This window comes from Argopecten irradians, chromosome 11 (assembly GCF_041381155.1).
Source record: "Argopecten irradians isolate NY chromosome 11, Ai_NY, whole genome shotgun sequence".
Classification (NCBI taxonomy): domain Eukaryota; kingdom Metazoa; phylum Mollusca; class Bivalvia; order Pectinida; family Pectinidae; genus Argopecten; species Argopecten irradians.
The window spans coordinates 36,413,175-36,436,587 of record NC_091144.1 but is presented as its reverse complement, the minus strand read 5'-3'; the positions used below and the strand labels follow the sequence as shown (position 1 = coordinate 36,436,587).

At 32.7% G+C, this 23,413-nt stretch overlaps 1 protein-coding gene across 4 annotated transcripts in view; it reads right to left on the bottom strand.

The window, feature by feature from the left end:
- LOC138335446 (complexin-like) overlaps positions 1–23,413 on the bottom strand; it is a 186,882-nt gene that overhangs the window by 4,515 nt on the left and 158,954 nt on the right. For all 4 annotated transcript variants that reach the window (XM_069284536.1, XM_069284537.1, XM_069284538.1 and 1 more), the window contains 4 exons: positions 16,795–16,922; positions 13,334–13,509; positions 8,570–8,717; positions 1,558–1,657 (listed from right to left, as the gene is read on the bottom strand). In XM_069284536.1, coding sequence (XP_069140637.1) covers positions 1,578–1,657; positions 8,570–8,717; positions 13,334–13,509; positions 16,795–16,849 — 459 coding nt within the window. In that variant the 5' untranslated portion in view covers positions 16,850–16,922 and the 3' untranslated portion in view covers positions 1,558–1,577. The remainder of the gene's footprint in view (positions 1–1,557; positions 1,658–8,569; positions 8,718–13,333; positions 13,510–16,794; positions 16,923–23,413) is intronic.

Sequence of the window (23,413 nt, the reverse complement as noted above, 5' to 3'; positions counted from 1 at the left end):
AGAAAATAATTGCACCATAGATAAATTTCCAGAAATTATGAAACAAAATTTTTATTATCATATCCCTTTTTTTTAACCAATATTTTTTTTTAAATTGAATTTTTCAAATAAAAAAATATCAGTTTTTCCATCAACAATATTTTGTTTCGAAATATACAAAAAAAGAATTCAAAAAATATTTTGTTTATCAAATAATAAGCCATTATAATAGCTGAATTCCTTTTTTTTTTTTTCAAATTGCAATTTTTATATCAAGGAATCTCGAGTTTTCATTTGTGCATGCATACTGTAAAGTGATTATATGGAAATTAATCATATTTTATTTTGCATCTGTATAATGACTATTGGCAATTAATTATGTTATTTATTCAAGTTTTGAGGCTAAAAACTTAAGTTTATGGAAAACTTGGAAAGGAAAAAGATAACACTCTCACACATACTATACTATAATGTATATCATTACGAGTATATTTATGTGTTGTATCATATATACTCATCATATTCTCGCCAAAGCAACAACAATCAAGGCAATGCGACAAAACAAAAAAACAAAGAAGTGTAATTTAGTGTTAATGTTAGCAACTCCATTTACACACAAATCATAAATAATTAATTTTTCTTTATTTTCGTTGTAAATTTGACTTCCTGATTGGCCAATTAATAAAAATTCATACCTTAAAAAAAAACATTTTGAGAATGGAGTGAACACCTAACATTGTTGTAATATCGGAATTAAGAAATTGATATTGTAAATTGAGTTGGAAAAAAATAATCTCTTGAGTTTGTGGACTAAATCAAGGGAGATGATAAATCAAGGGAGATAATAAAGCTGATGTTTTTGTTCTTGCATTGATTGCAAATCAGAACAAATCAGAAAATCTTATGAAAATAACCTCGATAACTGATACCTGCCCGAAGAATAGATAACTCCGATAACTTATGAAACTTGGTTATCAGTTGATTTATTTATGTTTAACAAAAAAAAAAAAAAAAAAACATGCAGAAAGAATTAGAAAATGCAAGATATATAAAAACTTTAAGATCTGAGGTAATTATGAATTGGTGTTTTTTAGATGTAGAAAATGTATGCAGTCTGGCTTCTTATTGTTTTTGTAAAATTAAGATGGATATTAAGATTAGGATTAAGATTTTGTAAAATTAAGATGAATTTAACAACAAAAGCCTGAATAAAAATCAACTTTGCTCATCTTAAACAGGAAAAGTGGATTAAGTAAAGACAACATTAATGGTGCAACAGCTACAGCGACTGACAATATGAAGGTGAGTTGAATGGCTACGGAGGCTGACAACATAGAGGTGAGACTAATACAGCCTTTGCACATTTCAGAGTTATCTGCCCTTGCAGGTAGGTATTGATTGTGACATCATGTGTTTGCGAGTGTAACATCATCCTTTTCATAAAAGAAATGACATGAATTGTACTCACGAAACAATGACGTCAAATTTATGGTCAGATACCTACCGGCAAGGTAAGTAACTCTGCAATATGCATAGACCTATTGCTACAGTGCATTACACAACGGGACAATTACTTACATAAGAAAAGCAAGCCTATCTCACTGTAGAGAACACTTTTCAGTTACTTCCCCAACACTAGTGACCACTTTCGATTTCAATTCATCAAGACTTTTTGGCACTGGAAAACATAAAAGATATTTGATCTATATATCATTACGGCTTTCTCGATTTTCTGTTATTATTTCAATTGTAAAAATCGGACTCTGTTTCAAACGTTATTTGACATAAGTAAATAATCATAATTTTTTCCACCAGTATATATAAACAGATTTTTATCAAAATAAAAATTAAAAAAAAAGAAAAGAAAAATACTATAATTGGATTCTGTAGTCGTCCAATTATTTCTTAGAACTTAAGTCAGGTAGTTATAACACATATATTACCAAAAGATATTTTCTCTTAAATATGTTTTCTACTTCCAATAATTTTTATGGCCAATAAGATTCAATAAACTCTAATTTCGGTATTTAATTAGGGGAAAGTGAGATTTCTACACATGGAATCAACGTTATATTACATGAAAGGTCTTAAAATATTGTAAAAAATAATGCAAAACCTCTGAAAATGATAAATCTTATTAGATTCACACTGTCCCTGAGATAATTAAATACAATATTAATGAAGGTTACCAATGGAAGGGTTATATCAATGCTGGATAACTGGGCAAAAACATGGATACAAAGCAAGGAAAAACGTAACTTAGAACAGAACAGGGCGGCAGTGAAGAAAGGACATAGAGATAAAAATATCTAAAAACGGAAAGAAAAGGGAGAGATAAGGTAACTGAGAAGGAAATAGAGAATAAACAAGGTACATCTTAGTCATGTTGTTGTGTTAGCTAGGCCCAATTTTCTAATTACTTTACAGTCATTGGATATAGTACCAATTTCTAAGATAACTTGCATGTACACACTGTAAGGTAATATTTTTTCACACAAAATATCACATGAAATTCATGTGAATTTCAGGTGAAATTCATGTGAATCAACATTGCTTGTGTGCCAAGCTTATTGACTTATCGTGTAGGAAATCTTAAAAAATCTAAATTAAGAAAACATAGTTAATAGCACAATATGCCAACAAATTCTTTGTCACATTCCGAAATGGTAATTATGATATACTGAAGTAGGAGCAGAAAAATTCAAAGTCGAACTGCGGTTCGAACATGTGACCCTCCAAAAACTTAAGTCAGAGCTACTCTACCAGTTGGGCTACCTGGTTGTCTGGGATCAACCCAATCCAGAGTTATCTCCCTTTTCCCTATTATTTCTATTCTTCACAGTGACCAATGGCCATTATTAAATTGTAGAGAAGATAGAAAATGTAGGCAGTAGTACCCACACAGAGAAGTGACCACTAAAGAGTGACCAAATCGAGAAAATGACCACTCAGAGAAATGACTGCAGTCCAGTAATCATACTATTACACATGCACTGAACACATGGAAAAGTGACCGCTTGGAGAATTGACCGCATAGGATGGGCCATTCATGAAAACTCAACAAGTCACCACATATGTGATTGGTCAGTGGTAGAGACTGCCACAATGTGGTCAGACTGACCACTGAGAGCATTGAGGTGGGGTGCTAAGTGAGAGTAACAAGAGGTGAGTCGATCATTGTCCGTAAGAGTTTATGATCACAATTCAAGATGTGCAACACATTGATCTGTTTGTGACAATATACAGCTGTGCAACACATTGATCTGTTTGTGACAATATACAGCTATATATGTTATGTGACAGCTTGGATTTTTGGAGAACGAATGGACTTATGAACAAGCTACCAAATAGATTTTGATGTTGGATTCATTTAGAGGTAGTATCATTAAATACAAAACAGGGAGAGAACATCAGCTTAACTTTAGTACAAGGACAATAAAATTTCTTCCGAAAAAACGGTTACAGTAAAACCTGTCTATAAGACCACCAAAGGTAACACGAAAAAGTTCTTTCCAGCCAAGTGGTCTTTATACACAGGTCAAATTGTGTTGAAATTCACCATATGGGACCCTGAGAAAGTGATCTTATTAAGCAGGTGGTCTTTATACAGAGGTGGTCGCTAAGACAAGTTTGAATGTAACAAAATAAAAAAAGAACAGGTTATGTGCAATGTATACTTCTACAATCAGTGACACATACTGGTGATGTTGTAACACTTTCTAAACAGCATGATTATTCATTTTACAGGGACTAATTTAGAAGAAGTTACATTAGTCTCTCTGAAATGATTGATGGTAATTTACAACAAAAACTAAAAACATCGTAATCTACATCTTACAAGTGCAAATAATCTTATGGCAGAAAATGACAAAAAAGTGATTTAATACATTGTATTGGCAAGAAACTCCATGTTACAGAGAGTACTTGTAGAAGTGGAACTCTTTTCTTTCTGAAGTGTAATATAAATGCTGGAACTTTCCACCTTAACTCATTCCCCCCTAAAGACACAGTTGAGCCCTTCTGATTCAAAGGCTGGAACAGTTCATTATAAATTAACAGGGGTGAACGAGTTAAACAAAGCTAATCAAAGTGCCTCTGCTATCTAGCTAATGTGAACATATACAGTACATGGGGTTGAGAATATTTAATGAAAGATTATGATAAATCCTAAAATATTCAAACTTTAATAAAGTTCATATTTTCAGAAAAATATGAATAACTGATGATAGAATTTGAAATGTAGCACTATGTTCTCCTAAAATCTCATCCATTCTACTTGAAACACAACCGTAAATTATATACATCCCTATTGCACAAACATCAGTGAAATGGCACAATGACAACTTGATAATAATATCATAAAAATATTGTAAAAACACAAAACTAATGAAATTGAGCTTCAACACATAACCTATGCAAGGTTATCTAGAAAATTCAATGTTTTGACAGGTAATGTTGAAAAAAAATAATAATGAAAAGTAAAAATTATCCATCTTAACAACACAAAATAAAATTGATCTGTAAAAATAATTGACTTTTTCTTGTTGGTCCAGTAAGTGTTAATAGCCATCTTTTTAATCAATTCATTATTTATTCTAAATTAAAATGCAGGACAAATATAGTCTTACATTTGTTTACCTCCATTTGGTGCCTGATACTGAAAGTAGCATCTTTAATTTATAACAATATTTCTCTCAAAGACATCAGAGCATCATCTTGAACAAACCTCATTTTCATCAGAAGACACAGATATTAAAGATAAATCTTTAGGAGAAAAATGAACTTTATTCAATAACGTGTTCTATAATTATGAGATGAAAAATCTGGTAAAAATCGCCAAAATTGACAGAATTTTCCTTGTTACCGAATTTATGCAAAACTTGGATCGTTGCCATAGCAACTACAGCTTCAAATATACAACTACCTATCCAACTGTTTGATAGGGATGTACTCAATATTTGAAATACAACAATCAGCTCATTAAGTACAAGGTTTGAAAAAAACTTTGAGGGTCATTAGGGGTACAAATAGTATATAAACATTTGTATTGGCTCTCAGAAAACTCTAATGGCAGTGATTAATTTTTTCCAAAATTTGAAAGAATTACTTTGAAATGTAATAATTTATCAAAGAACACATTTTATCCAAATCATACAAACATTTTCCCCAAAAATGAAAGAAAAAAAAAAAAATCCTTAAAAATTGACATAAACAAAAATGAAAATATTAAATAATTTAGAAAGGACAAATTCAATCAAAGAAATATTAGAAAACTTGAACAAAATATAACTTCTTAAATACACATAATACTTACATGTCTATGTAAAATTTAAATTTTGTTTTTTAAATACATGTTTGTTAAACTATACACATTTCACCTATATGATAACAATATTAGATCTCTACATAAAACTAATATCCCTTGAAATACAATGGACTGGTCCAACTTCACAAATTGGAACTGTCCATTGTGCAAATCAGGGTAACACAAAGTTATAAATACAAAGATATTCCTAACTATTGTACAGAATTTTTTTTGGAATAATTTATATAGCAATAGAGTTAAGATGAATATGAAATTTTAATTGTAATTAACTAATTGAGATCATAGATCTTAAATATAACATATCACCATCAAAGTTTGTTTAACATTTTCAGCATCTTCCTATCATATTTCATAGCATATCATTATCCTAAAACAAACATCACACTGGTAGAACATGCATTCATTTAAAATGTCTATAAAACCTCATTTCTAATATTCAAATAATGACAGAATCTTTCAGAAAATCTATCAAGTTTTCTGTTCAAATATTAACAGAATCAGAAAATCTATCAAGTTTCAGAAAATCAATCAAGTTTTCTGTTCAAATATTAACAGAATTTTTCAGAAAATCTATCAGGTTTTCTGTTTTCTTTTCTTTAATTTCATCATTCATCCAAATAATACCAGAACTTCTCTGAAAATCTACCAAATTTTCTCTTTTCTTTCATCTATTATTCAAATATTAACTAGATTTTTTTCTTGGAAATCTATGATGTTTTCAGTTTTCTTCAATTTATAAATGTTCTGAAAACCTGACACATGAGATACATATAAAAGCTTCAATCTATTCCTAAGAGTGAGGAATATAAATCGTGATGACTGATGATAAGGGGCGTAACTCTCACTCCAAATAAAGACATTCTATTTGGAGCCTGATAATGAAATTGACTAGTTATTGGTAACAGTGAACGATACATAGTAATTGTGATATTTTAAGAATTCAGGAACAAAATCTCTACCAGCAGTATATGTGCCATTTTACAAGGATCACAAATTTATGACTAATAGACTGGTTCCCTTCCCTTAATTCTCTACTCTCCACCAGGCGGCGCTTCACACATTAGGGACTAGTAGCGGGTAACCATGATAATTTTCTGATTGGTCAATCTATGAACCCAGTTTCACAGACATCACTTACATTAGATGTGGGAAACCCCTTTATACATGAAGCAATAGAACTTAAAGAGGCTCCACCGCTGACAAATGATATTTTTTCACTATAAAAAACAGGAGCAGACGATTTAGTACTTTTCTCCAGTTACAAAAGTTACTTACTTTACACCATTCCCACCATTGAAAAGTTTGAGCTTCTAATTTTACTTCAAGTTAAAAATATGAAAAACAATTAATTGCATCCCGAAAAAATTCCGTGACACTATATCCTATATGGAATGAAGTACTGATTGCGCATGTACCAAAGGCGAAATAAATTATTTTTATTATTTTTTGTGTTAATTAGGCATATATATACACGATTAAACACCAATTATTGTTCAAATGATTAACATCATTTATGCTCTGTCGGCGGTGGAGCATCTTTAACATAAATAATTCAATTATATTTGGACGACAAATATACCAAACAAAATTACCTTATAGTTTCACTTTTTAATTATTTCATGCTACCAGAGCTTAGTTTCCAAATGGGAATGACGTTAATGATGTTATTTTTTCTTAATGGAAGTAAACATCTCCATGATGATATATAATGGCCAGAAATGATGCGCCCTCTGAACTAGAAATTCCTACTCAAGGTGGCTGTTCACTACCGGCCCTCAGTGAAGCCAATGCAAGGGAGATAACTGAGGCGGGAACCAGTCTACATGACTAAAAGGTCATCACCTAATCATGAACATTTTTACATTTATATTTATCACATCAATATTAATATTACATGTGTATGAAACTATGAATGATAAAACTACCAAATAAAATTACTTTTCATGCTCTCTTTGAAAACAACAAGCCATTGTGAGGTTAAAAGCCTACATTTTCTTTTATCTAATTTTCATTTTAAAAAAGATATTCAGTTCTTTTATTATATTTTAAAGTAAAGGTTTATAAATCCTGTTTCAAATATCCGGAGTTTATAGACAGAATTGTACAGAACATAAAAGAATCTACTGAAATAGCACCAAATGAAATGAAAGCGAATGATTTTTTTTCCGAAGACATGACATGGTATGTACACCATGTTTGACAATTTTTCAGTTGTGACAAGGTAAATGGTAGTGACATATGTCAGGCATGTGACGATTATGATAACTTGCTATTTCAACATCTGACTGATATTTTTTGGTTCTCAGTTTGAACCTGGTACCTCCTGAACTGTAGTTAAAGAATCTATCCTCCTTTTTACAAGATGATCCTCCAGTTGTTCAAGTATTTGTGCCTAAAGAACCAGCTATTGATGTCATAAGTTTGTATTAATCTAAAATAATGTAGCGGCTAAATTGGGGGTAAAATATGGGACCTAATGACTCCTCAATTATCAATCTATGAACTAGCTACATGAGTAATATTTGATATTGTTGTGACTAATTATTCTTAAGGTGTGTAAGGGTCAAATGTGTCTAATTACTGGAGGTGTGTACAGGTCACATGTGTCTAATTACTGGAGGTGTGTACAGGTCACATGTGTCTAATTACTGGAGGTGTGTACAGGTCACATGTGACTAACTACTGGAGGTGTGTACAGGTCACATGTGAATAATTACTGGAGGTGTGTACAGGTCACATGTGACTAATTACTGGAGGTGTGTACAGGTCACATTTGACTAATTACTGGAGGTGTGTATGGGTCACATGTGACTAATTACTGGAGGTGTGTACAGGTCACATGAAACTAATTACGAGAGATGTGTACAGGTCACACATAACTAATTACTGGAGGTGTGCACAGGTCACATGTAACTAATTACTGGAGGTGTGTACAGGTCACACATGACCAATTACTGGAGGTGTGTACAGGTCACATGTGACTTATTACTGGAGGTATGCACAGGTCACATGTGACTAATTACTGGAGGTGTGTACAGGTCACACATGACTAATTACTGGAGGTGTGTACAGGTCACATGTGACTAATTACTGGAGGTGTGTACAGGTCACATGTGACTAATTACTGGAGGTGCACAGATCACATGTGACTAATTACTGGAGGCGTGACACACATCCATAACATTAAATGAACAAAAACAGAAATTGTTATGTGAAATTGTCATCACACAAAGTTCATACAGCAACACAAGGCTGAAAATTTACTTGTAAATTCATCTTCATCTTCAGAGTCGGCGTTTGCCTCCGCTGCAAGTTCTGCTGGAGTCTTCTTCTTTCTGCCCAGTCGACCATCAGCATCTTCCTGCAACATGGCGGTGGGATCGACTTCTGGCTCTTTCTTCTTAATACCGTACTGTAATAATCAATTAGCAGGCAAATTAATGTCACAATTTATTCAGTTACCATGGCAACAAAATAACATTTCATGTAATGAAAACTATAACCATTGTATCAGAATGTGTTTAGTTACCATGGTATCAAAATGACATTTTATGTTTTGAAAACTTTAACCATTGTGTCATATATTTCATTCAGTTACTATGGCATCCAAATGACATTTTATGTTTTGAAAACTTTAACCATTGTGTCATATATTTCATTCAGTTACTATGGCATCCAAATGACATTTTATGTTTGAACACTATAATCATTGAATTTTTCATATCTCAAATCCACTTCAAAATAATTTTCCACTAAAATTGACAGTAAATTTTGACCAATGAAACAGGTTCATTAAAGGGACAATTCAGTGAGGCTGAATTCTGTTACATAACCACGAAGCAAAATATGACATAAATGTATTGTTCTACATTCCTTATGAAACATATAACAAGAAATATTGACAAATTTCACGACATTGTTAAGTATTTTGATTGATACCTTTGAAATTCTAAATCGTTGATCAATACGATTAAGCAGGTACAACATGTACGCTGTACCCATACCCGAGCCAAAGTCAAGCATGTTAAACAAATACATAACCACTTACGAGTTGTTGAAATTATTTTTAGACAAAAAAATGCATCTAATAAGGTAAACACATTACTGTAAAAGTGATTTGAGTACTCCTAGACAAAAATTTCTTGACTACACAGGCAAGGGCAAAAGTTCAGCATGTTGTTGAACCAATATTCGATCTAGCATAAACTGACTGAATTATTATCAAATTTATAACAGTTTTGATATTCTTTCTCACTTGGCTTAATTACCACACATTTGACCAGTGTTATTGACACAATTGATAATACAAAGTCGAGCACTTTTTTTCTGACCCAGCTTTCGACCCATTATATAAAATTAGTTGCTTTAAAGATGCCCCATCGCCAACATAAACAATACACATCATTTGAACAATGCTTGGTGTTGTTAATCATGTAGATATCTATATGTCCAATTAACACAAAAATATATTATAAGATACTTTTGCTTTTGGTGCTTGCACAATCCGTGCTTTATTCCATATAGGACATAGTGTTACAGATATTTTTTTTCCGGATGCAATTAATTATTTGTAATAATTTTAATATTTTCTTTTTTGAAGTAAAATTTGAAACTCAAACTTTTTTTCAATGGTGGTAATTATGTAAAGTAACTTTTGTAACTGAAAGGAAAAATATGAAGGACTAGATATGGTAATGTCTCTTTTTGGCCCCTAAATCTACCAAATTTCAAATTAAGTATTAAGCAATTAAGTCGCTGCGTTTGAAATATTGAATATGCCCCTAATAAAAACTTAATGATATTTTTGTTGACAGAAAGTATGTTTTTGCTTTATAACTATGATAGCTTTGCATAAATTATGCAAATTTGAAAATTTGGTCAATTTGGGCATATTTTTTGACAGATTTACTTTTAAAAGCAATAGAGCACAACCCAGAACAAACTTAATATTTTAAGGGAATAATCATACACGAAAAATACATAATTTTGAGAAATATAAAGTTTGTTGTAAAATGCGCTCTATGTTAACTAGATGAAAAATTACTTTAAAAAGGCCAATTTTGAGGAAATTTTAACATTTTGCATAATTTATGTATTAAAAATGGTTGCCATGACAACTAGAACTGCTATATTACCTTATAGCACTATCAAATATGTCAGGTATGTAGTCAATATTTGAAATGCAAGATTAACATCTTAAAATAACAGACTTTGAAAAATAGCGGATTTGGGGGCCACAAAGGACCCTTACCATACCCAGTCCTTTGTCTGCTTTTGTCAGCAGTGTAGCATCTTTCAGAACCAGACAACACAACGAATAATGAAATGATTCACAACACGTGCCAACGAGCAGGTGATAATTCCGATCTACTGACCGACATCAGTTACATAAATAATGACAGAGAGAAGGTTCAGGATTCATAACACGTGCCAACGAGCAGGTGATAATTCCGATCTACTGACCGACATCAGTTACATAAATAATGACAGAGAGAAGGTTCAGGGAGAGAGAAATCCTCGACGGTACTGTACATTATAAGTTACTAAGTTTTGTGGGTCTTAAATTTTGTGATTTGCTGTTTGGAAAATATTCACATGTAATCTTTGAAGTCTTTGAAAGAGTCATTCATACGACAGACTGTAATATTTAAAAGTATGATTTGAAGCCTTTGAGAGGGGAGTGTCATTCATACTACAAACAGCCAACAAAATTGTACAAATTAAACAACATATTCAAGTTATTTAACTTCCAGTTAACAAGGTTTTGCTGAATTAATGATGGTTTGGCATAAAGATCGGTTAGTTTAAGAAAATTAACACTTTAACTAATATTCCGTCTTTGCATATTATAGAGTTATCTGCCCTTGCAGGAAGGTGTTGATTATAATTAACCGAGTTTTCTATAATTGAGCTTTTCACTTTAGATTTACTTGGACCAAGCTAATATATCTGACTGAATTATTATCCAGTATTATGACAGTTTTGATATGCTATTTTTCTCACTTTTTTTTAACAATTAACACATTTGACGAAGTGTTTGACACAGTTGATAATACAGTGTCTAGCTCTTTTTTCTGACCCAGAGCATAAACGATACTCATCATTTGAACAATAATTGGTGTTTAATCGTGTAGATATATGTCCAATTAACACTAAAACAAATATTATAAGATACCTTATTTTGCTTTTAGTGCATGCGCAATCAGTACTTCATTCCATATAGGACATAGCGCCACAGAATTTTTTCAGGACACAATTAATTATTTTTAATATTTCTATCTTAAAGTAAAATATGAAGCTTAAATTTTTTAATGGTGGTAATGGTGTAAAGTAAGTAACTTTTGTAACTGAAGAAAATACTGATTCGTCTGTTCCAGTTTTTTATAAGTGAAAAAAAAATTTGTCAGTGGTAAAGCATCTCTCAGAACCAGACAACATTATTAATATACATATTGATGTACTTTTATATTGGAATTCAGGGTCTCCTAAAAAGTACATAACTACTACAATTCTATTTTCAGAGGAATTAATTTGGCAGTGATCATGACTGTACGGCATCTCTTTAAATTTTAAGTTAACTTTCACCCCGATTTACCAATTTTCAATGAATTGCAGACATACAGAATTTGGTCCAGCGACAATCTCTCAAAATGTTTATCATATTGTTCAGTATCCCTTCATACCCCTTAATACCAATTTTCAGTGAAATCAGAAACCAAACCATAAAAACAGGAAATTGGCCCAGCGGCCATCTTGGAATGCCAAAATCTTAACGATAATTACGAAAATATTTGCATGTTGTACGCCATCCCTTAATACTCCTATATACCAATTTTCATTGAAATCAGGGACCGAAATATAAAAATAGGAAGTGGACCAGCGGCCATCTTGTAATACAAAAATATTAATGAAAATGTTTGCATGTTGTTCGCTATCCCTTAAAACCCCTATTACCAATTTTCATTGAGGTTGGAGACCGAAATTCATAGATAAATTATTGATCATTTTTAGTTACAACCAAGAAAAAAACAGTGCAAATTAAACAAGTCTTCAAGTTATATGGCTTCCAGTTAACAAAGTCCAGTTGAATTAATGATGGTTTGGCATAAGAATTAATTATAAGTTTAAGAAAGTTAGTCCTTTCATCAATATTCCGTATTTGCATATTACAAATTATTGCACTATATTACAGAGTTATCTGCCCTAGTAAGAAGGTATTGATTATAATGTTATAAGTTTGTACACGTTACATTTCATACTTTTCAGAAAAAAAAACCCATGAGTTTTGTTCACAAAACAACGACGTCACAATGGATACCTGTCCTGCAAGGGAGGTAACTCTTAAATATGCAATACCCAAATAGCCAGATAGATCCATTTTTGGTTCTATTCCTCTGACCCTAATACAAAATCAGAGTTACTCTTTTCAATGGAGACTGCCTGTATCTTCCAGTGCTTAAAGCCGATAACCAGATAACCACTAATACATAGTCAGGCCATTGGCAGGAGAGCCAGGGTCATTTAAGGTATTATGCCAGGTTTAAATGGTGGAGGTATTTAGTTTGTTTAGTTTTACATCCTATTATTATTGTTATTTACAAGGTTCCATCATGTAAGGACATGTACGGCAGGTTTGATGGTGGAGGAAAGTCGGAGTACTCAGAGAAAAACCACTGATCATCAGTCAGTTCCTGAAAACTGCCCCACATGAGATTCAGACTCTCGACCCAGAGGTGGCAGGCTTGTGGTAATATGTTGGGGCATCTTATCCACTCAGCCACCGTGGCCCCTTGGTGGAGGAAAGTCGGAGTACCACGAGAAAAACCACCAATTAGTACCTAGCAACTTTTTTTAACTCTTTTAAACCGTAGAATATATGGACATCAAATCTATGGTATATTTGAATCACCATAATTAAATCAATGTGCAGTACAACTACCTGGTAGGTCATTTTAACCTTTACCTTGTAATATTTTTTCAAACATTCAGAGACATTCATTTTGGTTAAAAACAACCAGTATACAGTACCTTGTCCCGAATTCCTTGTCGAACTTCTTCTCTTTCTTCCTCCATCTTTCTATGTTTCTCTTTGCGTTTTTCCTCTGCCTCTCGTCGTGCTTCCTCTATCTCGTTCTGTTCCTCTGAATTAGGTCCGTCCTCCGCGGCCCCGTCACCCCCCTCACCGTCTTTGTCTCCCATAGCACCTAGTAATTAGACAGAGCAAACTAGGATTTGGGGTCACCTCCTTAACACTCGGGGGTCGGCGTCATACTTCATGAACACTTTTAGTCCTTACATATATATATATGGGTACATTTGTAGTAGTTACAGATACATTTAATTCTTCATTTTCTCCATACCATTTTTTTTAATTTCAAGCAAATAACCATTTTGTAAAATAATAACTTCAAATAATAGTTCACTTTTATATTCGTACAGAAGATGAGATAAGTTTGTTATACTGATGAAGATTAGACAGGGAGATGAGTCAGGCTATGTTAATTAGGTATGCACAATATGTTAATTAGGTAGGCACAATATGTAAATTAACTAGAAAGGCTATTTTAATAAGGTAAGACGCAATATGTTTATTAGAGTGTCACAATGTCTGAATAAGGTAGACACACTATGTTAATAAGGTAATCAAAATATGTAAATTAGGTAGACACACATGTTAATAAGGTTGACAAGCTATGTTAGTAAGGTACACAGAATATGTTAATTAGGTAGTCATAATATGTTAATTAGGTAGACAGGCTATGTTAATAAGGTTAGACGCAATAAGTTTATTAAAGTGTCACAATGTCTGAATAAGGTAGACACACTATGTTAATTAGGTAATCAAAATATGTAAATTAGGTAGACACTATGTTAATAAGGTAGACACACAATGTTAATTAGATAATCAAAATATGTAAATTAGGTAGACACACTATGTTAATAAGGTTGAAAAGCTATGTTAGTAAGGTACACAGAATATGTTAATTAGGTAGTCATAATATGTTAATTAGGTAGACAGGCTATGTAAATAAGGTCAGACGCAATATGTTAATTAGGGTGTCACAATGTGTAAATAAGGTAGCCACACTATGTTAATTAGGTAATCAAAATATGTAAATTAGGTAGACACTATGTTAATAAGGTAAACAGAATATGTTAATTAGGTAGTCATAATGTGTTAATTAGGTAGACAGACTATGTTAATAAGGTAAACAGAATATGTTAATTAGGTAGTCATAATATGTTAATTAGGTAGACAGGTTATGTTAATAAGGTAAATAGATTATGTTAATTAGGCAGACACAATATGTTAATTAGGCAGACAGGTTATGTTAGTTAAGTAGACAGATAGATCAGACAGATGATTTAAAAATCATATGAAAATTATTCAGATGTATAAAGATTCTTGTCTCGTGCAGCAAAGAGAAGGTCTTTAAAGCATATAGAGGCATGCAAAAAACAGTGGCATGGTTTTAGAAATTTTCACAAACAGGCAGGATGTGCAAGTTACAATGTAAGACATATGTATACATACAGACACATACAGGTTAACACACAGACATAAGACACATGGCTACATACAGACACATACAAGTTAACACACAGACATAAGACACATGGCTACATACAGACACATACAAGTTAACACACAGCCATTAGACATATGTATACATACAGACACATACAAGTTAACACAGGCATAAGACACATGACTACATACAGACACATACAAGTTAACACACAGAAATAAGACACATGTATACATAGACACATAGAAGTTAACACACAGACATAAGACACATGGCTACATACAGACACATACAAGGTAACACACAGACATTAGACACATGTATACATACAGATAAATACAAGTTAACACACAGACATAAGACACATGTATACATACAGATACATACAAGTTAACACACAGACATAAGACACATGTATACATACAGACACATACAAGTTAACACACAGACATAAGACACATGTATACATACAGACACATACAAGTTAACACACAGACATAAGACACATGGCTACATACAGACACATACAAGTTAACACACAGACATAAGACACATGTATACATACAGACACATACAAGTTAACACACAGACATAAGACACATGTATACATACAGACACATACAAGTTAACACACAGACATAAGACACATGTATACATACAGACACATACAAGTTAACACAAAGACATAAGACACATGTATACATACAGACACATACAAGTTAACACACAGACATAAGACACATGTATACATACAGACACATACAAGTTAACACACAGACATAAGACACATGTATACATACAGACACATACAAGTTAACACACAGACATAAGACACATGTATACATACAGACACATACAAGTTAACACAGGCATAAGACACATGACTACATACAGACACATACAAGTTAACACACAGCCATTAGACATATGTATACATACAGACACATACAAGTTAACACAGGCATAAGACACATGGCTACATACAGACACATACAAGTTAACACACAGACATAAGAGACACATGTATACATACAGATACATACAAGTTAACACAAAGACATAAGACACATGTATACATACAGACACATACAAGTTAACACACAGACATAAGACACATGTATACATACAGACACATACAAGTTAACACAAAGACATAAGACACATGTATACATACAGACACATACAAGTTAACACACAGACTTATAGCAGCAAATAGAAGTTAAGATACTTTGACAGTTGCTTTAAGATGAAGTGATTAAGACACTAAGACATACACAAATATAATGGAAAGTACAAGTATCAGGATTAATGGACATTGATGTCACAATTTTTTTTCATTTCCTCAGGTTATGAAAAATAAATTTTGCAAACAGTGTGAATCCGTGTATCTTACAAAATTTTGCAAACATATTTTTGTAGATACTTCTAGTAGGTATAACAGTAGAATTCCACCATCACAAGGAGATACAAGGGAAGGCAACACAGACATATAGTATATAAAATATGTATATCAGAGATAGAAAAAAGCAAGCAGTATAATCAGGTGTTGTTCTAAATCTAAGTTTAAGTGAAGGTATGCTTGATGAAAAATATTTGAAAAAAGGTAATAACTTTAAATATAATTTGAAAATATAAAATTTGAAATACAAAGAACTAAGAAATAATGGAGTGGTTTTGTAACTATGTGTTCAAATCCAACTTAGGGAACTCATATAGATATTCCTGGTATAGAATTTGTTTTTTCTATAGACTGGAATGTATAATAACGATAGAATGAAATTCTTACCTCTTACAGATAAACATTGGTTACCAACTCTCTGTTATAGGCATATTGCAGCCGTAGCACAGGTAATGGCTAGGTCTCGCGTATATCTATATATATCGTATATAACTGGGGATTATATAAATATATATACATATAGAGGGCGCTAGTGACCCTTTCTCGAGATAAATCCTTACCTTTGACAGATTTCAGTTGGTTACCAACCATCTGTTTAGCAATGAAAGCAGCCATGCTGAATTGCTGTGATTAGGATGAGCACTTAACTACACACAGTTGTCTTCTTTCCGTTCCAAGAGCATTAGATCTGGAAAACACAAAAAAATTTGTAAAACTTTGAGAAAAAAACGATACAATCAAACCTGGCACTGATTTCTCTAAACAAACTTAAGTCTAAATCTGACTTAAGTCAAAATTTTCCCATGAGTTACATAAGGAGAAAAACTGAAGTTGTGACTTAAGTCTGTACTTTTGTTTCGAGAAATCAGAGCCTGCCTAATATGGCGGTTTTTAGATACAAAAACGACATGGGGAAAGTACAATTTGATTTTGTAACCATTTTGAGTTTGACCAGTTTGACAACCATTGATTTGTTCCACCTTCCGATGATTGTGATGTCATAATCACTTAAACGTGTGACTAATGGACGGTAAATTACTTGTATTGTTTTAGGATCTCGAAACCCTGCCTCGGCACCCACCTCTGTATAAAGATCTCCTGCTTAATAAGACTATTTCAGTGGGGACCCAAATGGTCAATTTCAACAAAATTTGACCTGTGTATAAAGACCACCTGGCTATACTGACCATTTTTGTTGACTTTTTTTAGTGGTTTTTAAAGACAGGTTTGAAAATATGGAATTGAATTTTACACACAACTTGAATTGAATGTACAGCACCTTTTTAATGTAATTAATACTATGGTACAACACAAATAAAAAAAAAAATCAGCGCTTTAGAGACATCGCAGTGACAATGTTGAAAATTCCTTCAAAAAGGTAGTATTTGTCCACATAATTATAACAGAAGTTCTGCAAGAATTTGCCTTTATATTACAGTACTTTCAGAACTTTGATTCATTTTATGATTTCTCAACTTTTCACACTGTTTTCCAGCTGCGGTAAATCGTTGACTTATAAGGCTTGTTCAAACTACATTTTAGGGACTCACAGATGTATATTCCTTGGGATCGATTTCATCCAACTTATTTTCTGATATTTAGAGCCACTACTATAATCAACTTATTTACCCCTGAAATTTCATAATGGACTGTTCAAGTATATGAACAAGAAGAGTCTAAATGTATCTTCAGGGGTTAGTGAGTTAAATTAACAGCTCGAAAAAAGTCAATAGGCAATGTTGACATTCAATATTTGTGTTGAAAAAAACAATTAAGTTCCATAGATTTTTCTCTGCATGCACCTTCTACGGCAAAACACGTTTTCATAGAATAAAATCCTTTCATTCCAAACCCCAATAAAATACAATAAGCTTTTGAAATCATTACACAGTAAACATCAATAGATTTTCATGAAACTTGTACTGTTCAGGTAAAATTGTTTTCCAGACCTTTTATCATTTTCTATCAAACATTGCAGACACATTATGGATCTGGAATGCAATTACGGGTTTATAAAGTTATGTTCAGATCAGAAGTAAAATGGTGAAAAAAAAATTACCATATTCGACCCAATATTGAGCACCCCTCTCCTTTTTCAAGGCCACAATTTAATTTACCTTAAATTATATACAGACTGAAACTATGAAAACTGTGTAGGTTTTTCTATTTGTTTTGATTTACTTTGTGCGATAATTTTGTGAAATATAATCCTTTTTATATCGCCTATTCATTATATTTCAATATTACTTTTCATTCATTCTGCATTTAAACAATAGGTATATTAGGTATATCATTTCCACCTGTCTCTGAAATAGAGACTTTCTATACATTGTATTAATACAGTCCAAATCAATATCAACCACAACATATTATCGTATAACCAGTTACTATCACAAGGAGGATATATTATTATATTATACATGTTTGATGTTTAGTTTTTGTCAGTCTCGGATGGACAAATTCAAAAGGCTGACCATGTTGTGACCATGTTCTATGAACCGTGTTAAACCATGACCGTGAAATGCATCCATGGTTAACCGTGCATTACCATAACCAAATCAAACATGGTTATCATATATGGTTTTACCATAAATAGCCAAGGTTGGCCATTTTAATATATTTGCCCCTACCATACTAAGTTAGCCAATATTGACAATGTTAGCATGTTTTGGGTTGACAAATTGAATCGCTCTTTATCTACTTCTTTCAACATTTTTTTTTCTCATTCTTTTGATATTTGTATTTCCTACTTCTTAACTCATCTTCTCTGTCCCTATGTTTAATTCATTTACCCCCACAGACACATTTGAACTCTTCTATAACTTAAGCTGGAACGACTCATTATGAAATTACAGGGGTGAATAAGACAATACCTAATCTGAAGGAAAGCCATGCGCCTATAAGATATCAATTTATACTGAAATAACAAAACACACTGCAAGCAGAAATACAATGTATCTGACAACAGTTTCGAGCAATGTATATATAACCAACGATGGGGACCCACAAGATGAATGGTCAATATTTACTCAGCGTACACAGCATGCAAATCCTTATAACCATGGATCGATGTTGCTATTGTGTGACGGGATTTCATGTCTACATATCGACTCATCTTATCACAATGGGGAGGTCTCCGTGTGACCAGAGGGCAACGATGTTGACTATTGACCCGACGACGTTAGTCAAGTCGACTAACATCTGGCACCAAGAATCATTGGCAAGCTGGTCCTCTAATCTATATACTTACAGTCAATATGTATCCAAATCTTTTTACAATTGCAGCTTTAACATAGTTTGAGATTCCAACACATTTCTGTCTATGAATCGATAAAAGATACAAAAGTGAGTTTGTATCAATTGGAACACCTCTATATATATATATATATCATATTTGCATATCAATAATTTACAACTGCCGATATGCATGGCAATGCCAAAAGGGACTCAACATGTATGCTTTTATGAAATGTAATCTTTGATTGTAAGTTAATATGTTTTAGACACCAGTGAACATGTCGTACATCATAGATGTCTATGTAGATATGAGAATACAGAAAAGAAAATACATATCAACTTTCTGAAGGACGCCTGGTTATCTATATAGATCTTAATAAGACACAATAAATATTTACAATTAAAAAGACACATTAATCTAGATCACTATGTATATTAAATATCTTCTATCAGTATAATATCTTGTTTATAAGACTTGTTTATAAGACACTAGTCTATGTGATAAGACACCAGTCTGTGTATTAAGACACCAGTCTGTATGATAAGACACCAATCTATAAATTAAGACACCATTCTATGTGATAATTAGACACCAGTCTGTGTATTAAGACATCAGTCTGTATGATAAGACACTAGTCTATGTGATAAGATACCAGTCTGTGTGATAATTAGACACCAGTGTATAAATTAAGACACATGTCTGTGTGATAAGACTCCAGTCTGTATGATAAGACACCAATCTATGTGATAAGACACCAGTCTATGTGATAAGACACCACTATATGTGATAAGACACCAATCTATGTGATAATTAGACACCAGTCTGTGTATTAAGACACCAGTCTGTGTGATAAGACACCTCTCTGTGTGATAAGACACCAGTCTGTGTGATAAGACACCTCTCTGTATGATAAGACACCAGTCTGTGTAATAAGACACCAGTCTGTGTGATAAGACACCAGTCTGTGTGATAATTAGACACCAGTCTGTGTAATGACACCAGTCTGTATGATAAGACACCAATCTATGTGATAAGACACCAGTCTGTTTGATAAGATACCAGTCTATGTGATAAGACACCAGTCTGTGTAATAAGACACCAGTCTGTGTAATAAGACACCAGTCTGTGTGATAAGACACCAATCTATGTAATAAGACACCAGTCTGTGTGATAAGACACCAGTCTATGTGAAAGACACCAGTCTGTATGATAAGACACCAGTCTATGTGATAATTAGACACCAGTGTATAAATTAAGACACCAGTCTGTGTGATAAGACTCCAATCTGTATGATAAGACACCAGTCTATGTGATAAGACACCACTATATGTGATAAGACACCAATCTATGTGATAAGACACCAGTCTAAGTAATAAGACACCAGTCTGTATGATAAGACACTAGTCTTACAGCCAGTCAATGAGAATCTGGACTAACTAGATGCCATCACTCACACCCATACTGTCAGGCTATACCTGGGAAACAGTAATACAACATGTTTCAGACAGGAGTCTGTCCATTATATCAATCCGCGAGGGATAGCTCCCGGAGTTCGTAGACAAGGTCATCGTATAAACTAACATCATGGAGGCAAGTTTTAAATCTCTGTGGCACCATTTGAGGCTTGGAATCTTAAATCTCTCCAGGAAGAACAAATCCAAGTAAGCAGCACCAACAGCTAAGAATTTCCTTCATCTTATACTGAAGTAATTCCTTATCTTATAATTAAGTACATTTTTCTACTAATAATAAATTTCTTTATCTTATCAGGTTTTTTTTTTTAATTATTAATAATTTTTTTTACTCATCTCATAATAATTTTTAGCTTCAAATATGAAAATCAAAATCTCAAATAATTTCAGCAAAATAAAATTCATATCTAACCACCAAAACCTAACTTTATAAGTCTGAAACTTCTGTTGCAGGTTTTACATTTCAAACTGGTGCAGAGGTAATATCCGATTCAGTTCTAATTCAAACTTCCAGAATCTTTATTGCATGAACCAATTGATTCCTGTATGTTGAATATTTGTTGCAGTGTAGAACTTTGAATGTTTTATCTCATTCACCCCTGAAATTTCATAATGAATTAGTCCATCCTTTGAATTAGAAGAGTCTAAATGCATATTCAGGTGAATGAGTTCATCTCAATCGAAAGTATGAAGAAAACCTCAGGAATTAATCAAATCTCAATACACGAACCACTAAAAAGTTCCAAATCTTTAATCACTACATCAATTAGCCATTCTACTAGTCGTACATGAGTTACAAAGGTAATTATTCATCTAATGAGTGTCAGTTAACGAACTGGTGACCTTTCTGATATTGATTTTGTATCAGATTACTCCCCCTATATAAATCAAATGTAACCACAAGAAGATGTAAAATTATATACTGGGATGTCGCAAGAGATATAAAATGCAATTAAATGTCCATTTGTGTCCCAAACGAGACCAAATCTTATATATCACAGTACTTGTACAATAAAATACTCCGTATTAATGTGGATATTGGTACTGGAGTCGTAAAACAAGTCGTATTAAGATGAACTAAAATGTCGGCGATTCACCTTTTACCTTCAACGTTGATTGTATTAATGGACCCTTAGCATTTCTAAGGTTGTTACTTACATCCGTCCATATTGTATGTGTCCTGTAGCTATGTCAGAAAGGCTGGTGAACTAGTCTTAAAGCCAAGTTCAGAATCACAATGATTGAAGAATTTAATATTATCTAATTGTCAGTGATGAAAATGCAAAGCTAAGATTTTGTGAAAAAAACATTTTCAAAATATAATTTAATCTTATTTAAAATAATTCAAAGGTTATATGAAAAATTGTGAAAACATTATGAAGATTAATATACAACATTGCTCTTAAAACTTTATAGGCACGTGGAACTAGTCTGAAGATTAAATTTAGTATCATAAAGATTGAAGAATTTAATATTATCTAATTGTCAGCTTTAAAAATGCGAAACCAAGACCTTGTGAAAAAAATATATAAAATAAAATTAATCTCGTTTGAATTTTTTTTTCAAAGGTTATATAAAAAACATCAGAAAGAAAATATACATGTCCATAGCTTGATCTTAAAACATTAAGTACAACGTTGACCGATATTTGCAGAGCTTGATTTTTGTTTTTTAAAAAGGAAACATTACATATTTTCACCTTGATTTAGAAAGTTACAAATTATAGAATCATTTGAGTGATACAGCTAGTGTTTTAGGCCTGACAGTCCATCTCATTGGATTTTCAGTGTGTTAGTGTGAAACCCATGTGGGGCCCTGCAGTGTGCAATTGCCAGTGACAGGAAATGGCTGAAAGACGGTGGCTTTTCTCTGGGTGCTCTGGCTTTTCTTCATATCATAAACGTAACATATCCTTAAATGACCATGCATGGTTTAACTAACAGGATCTAAACCTTGGAATATTTCAGACTTTGCTTTAATCCTTTCATTTTTTATATCTAAAGCGCCCCTCCCCCTTAAGCACCTCCCCAATCTTCTGGAGGAGTTGAAGTTATGTAAATGGCCCCATCTGTTAGATTTAACAAAGTTTAAAACTATGTGATGCTTAAAACAACAGCATTATATACCATATTACATGCACTTGTGAATCCATTCAAATCAGGATGTTATAACTTTACGTATCAAAGGAAAGAGTGATCGAGTTAAGATATGGCTCACCATTTTTTATGTGTTTAGTCCACAACTTACAATTTTTGTTACCTAATAAGGGCACACCTCTGTTATATTTTTCAAGTGCACTGGGCGCTGATTTCATTTTGGTATATGAAACTTTATCAGAAATGCAATCGTCAATGAAACCCATACAAGAACTAGTCAAAGATACATATTCCCTCATTCATAGATCCTTGAGAAATCCTGACTGTCGTTGATACGTCGGTCATTCATGAAATGATAACCATCAGCTTACTT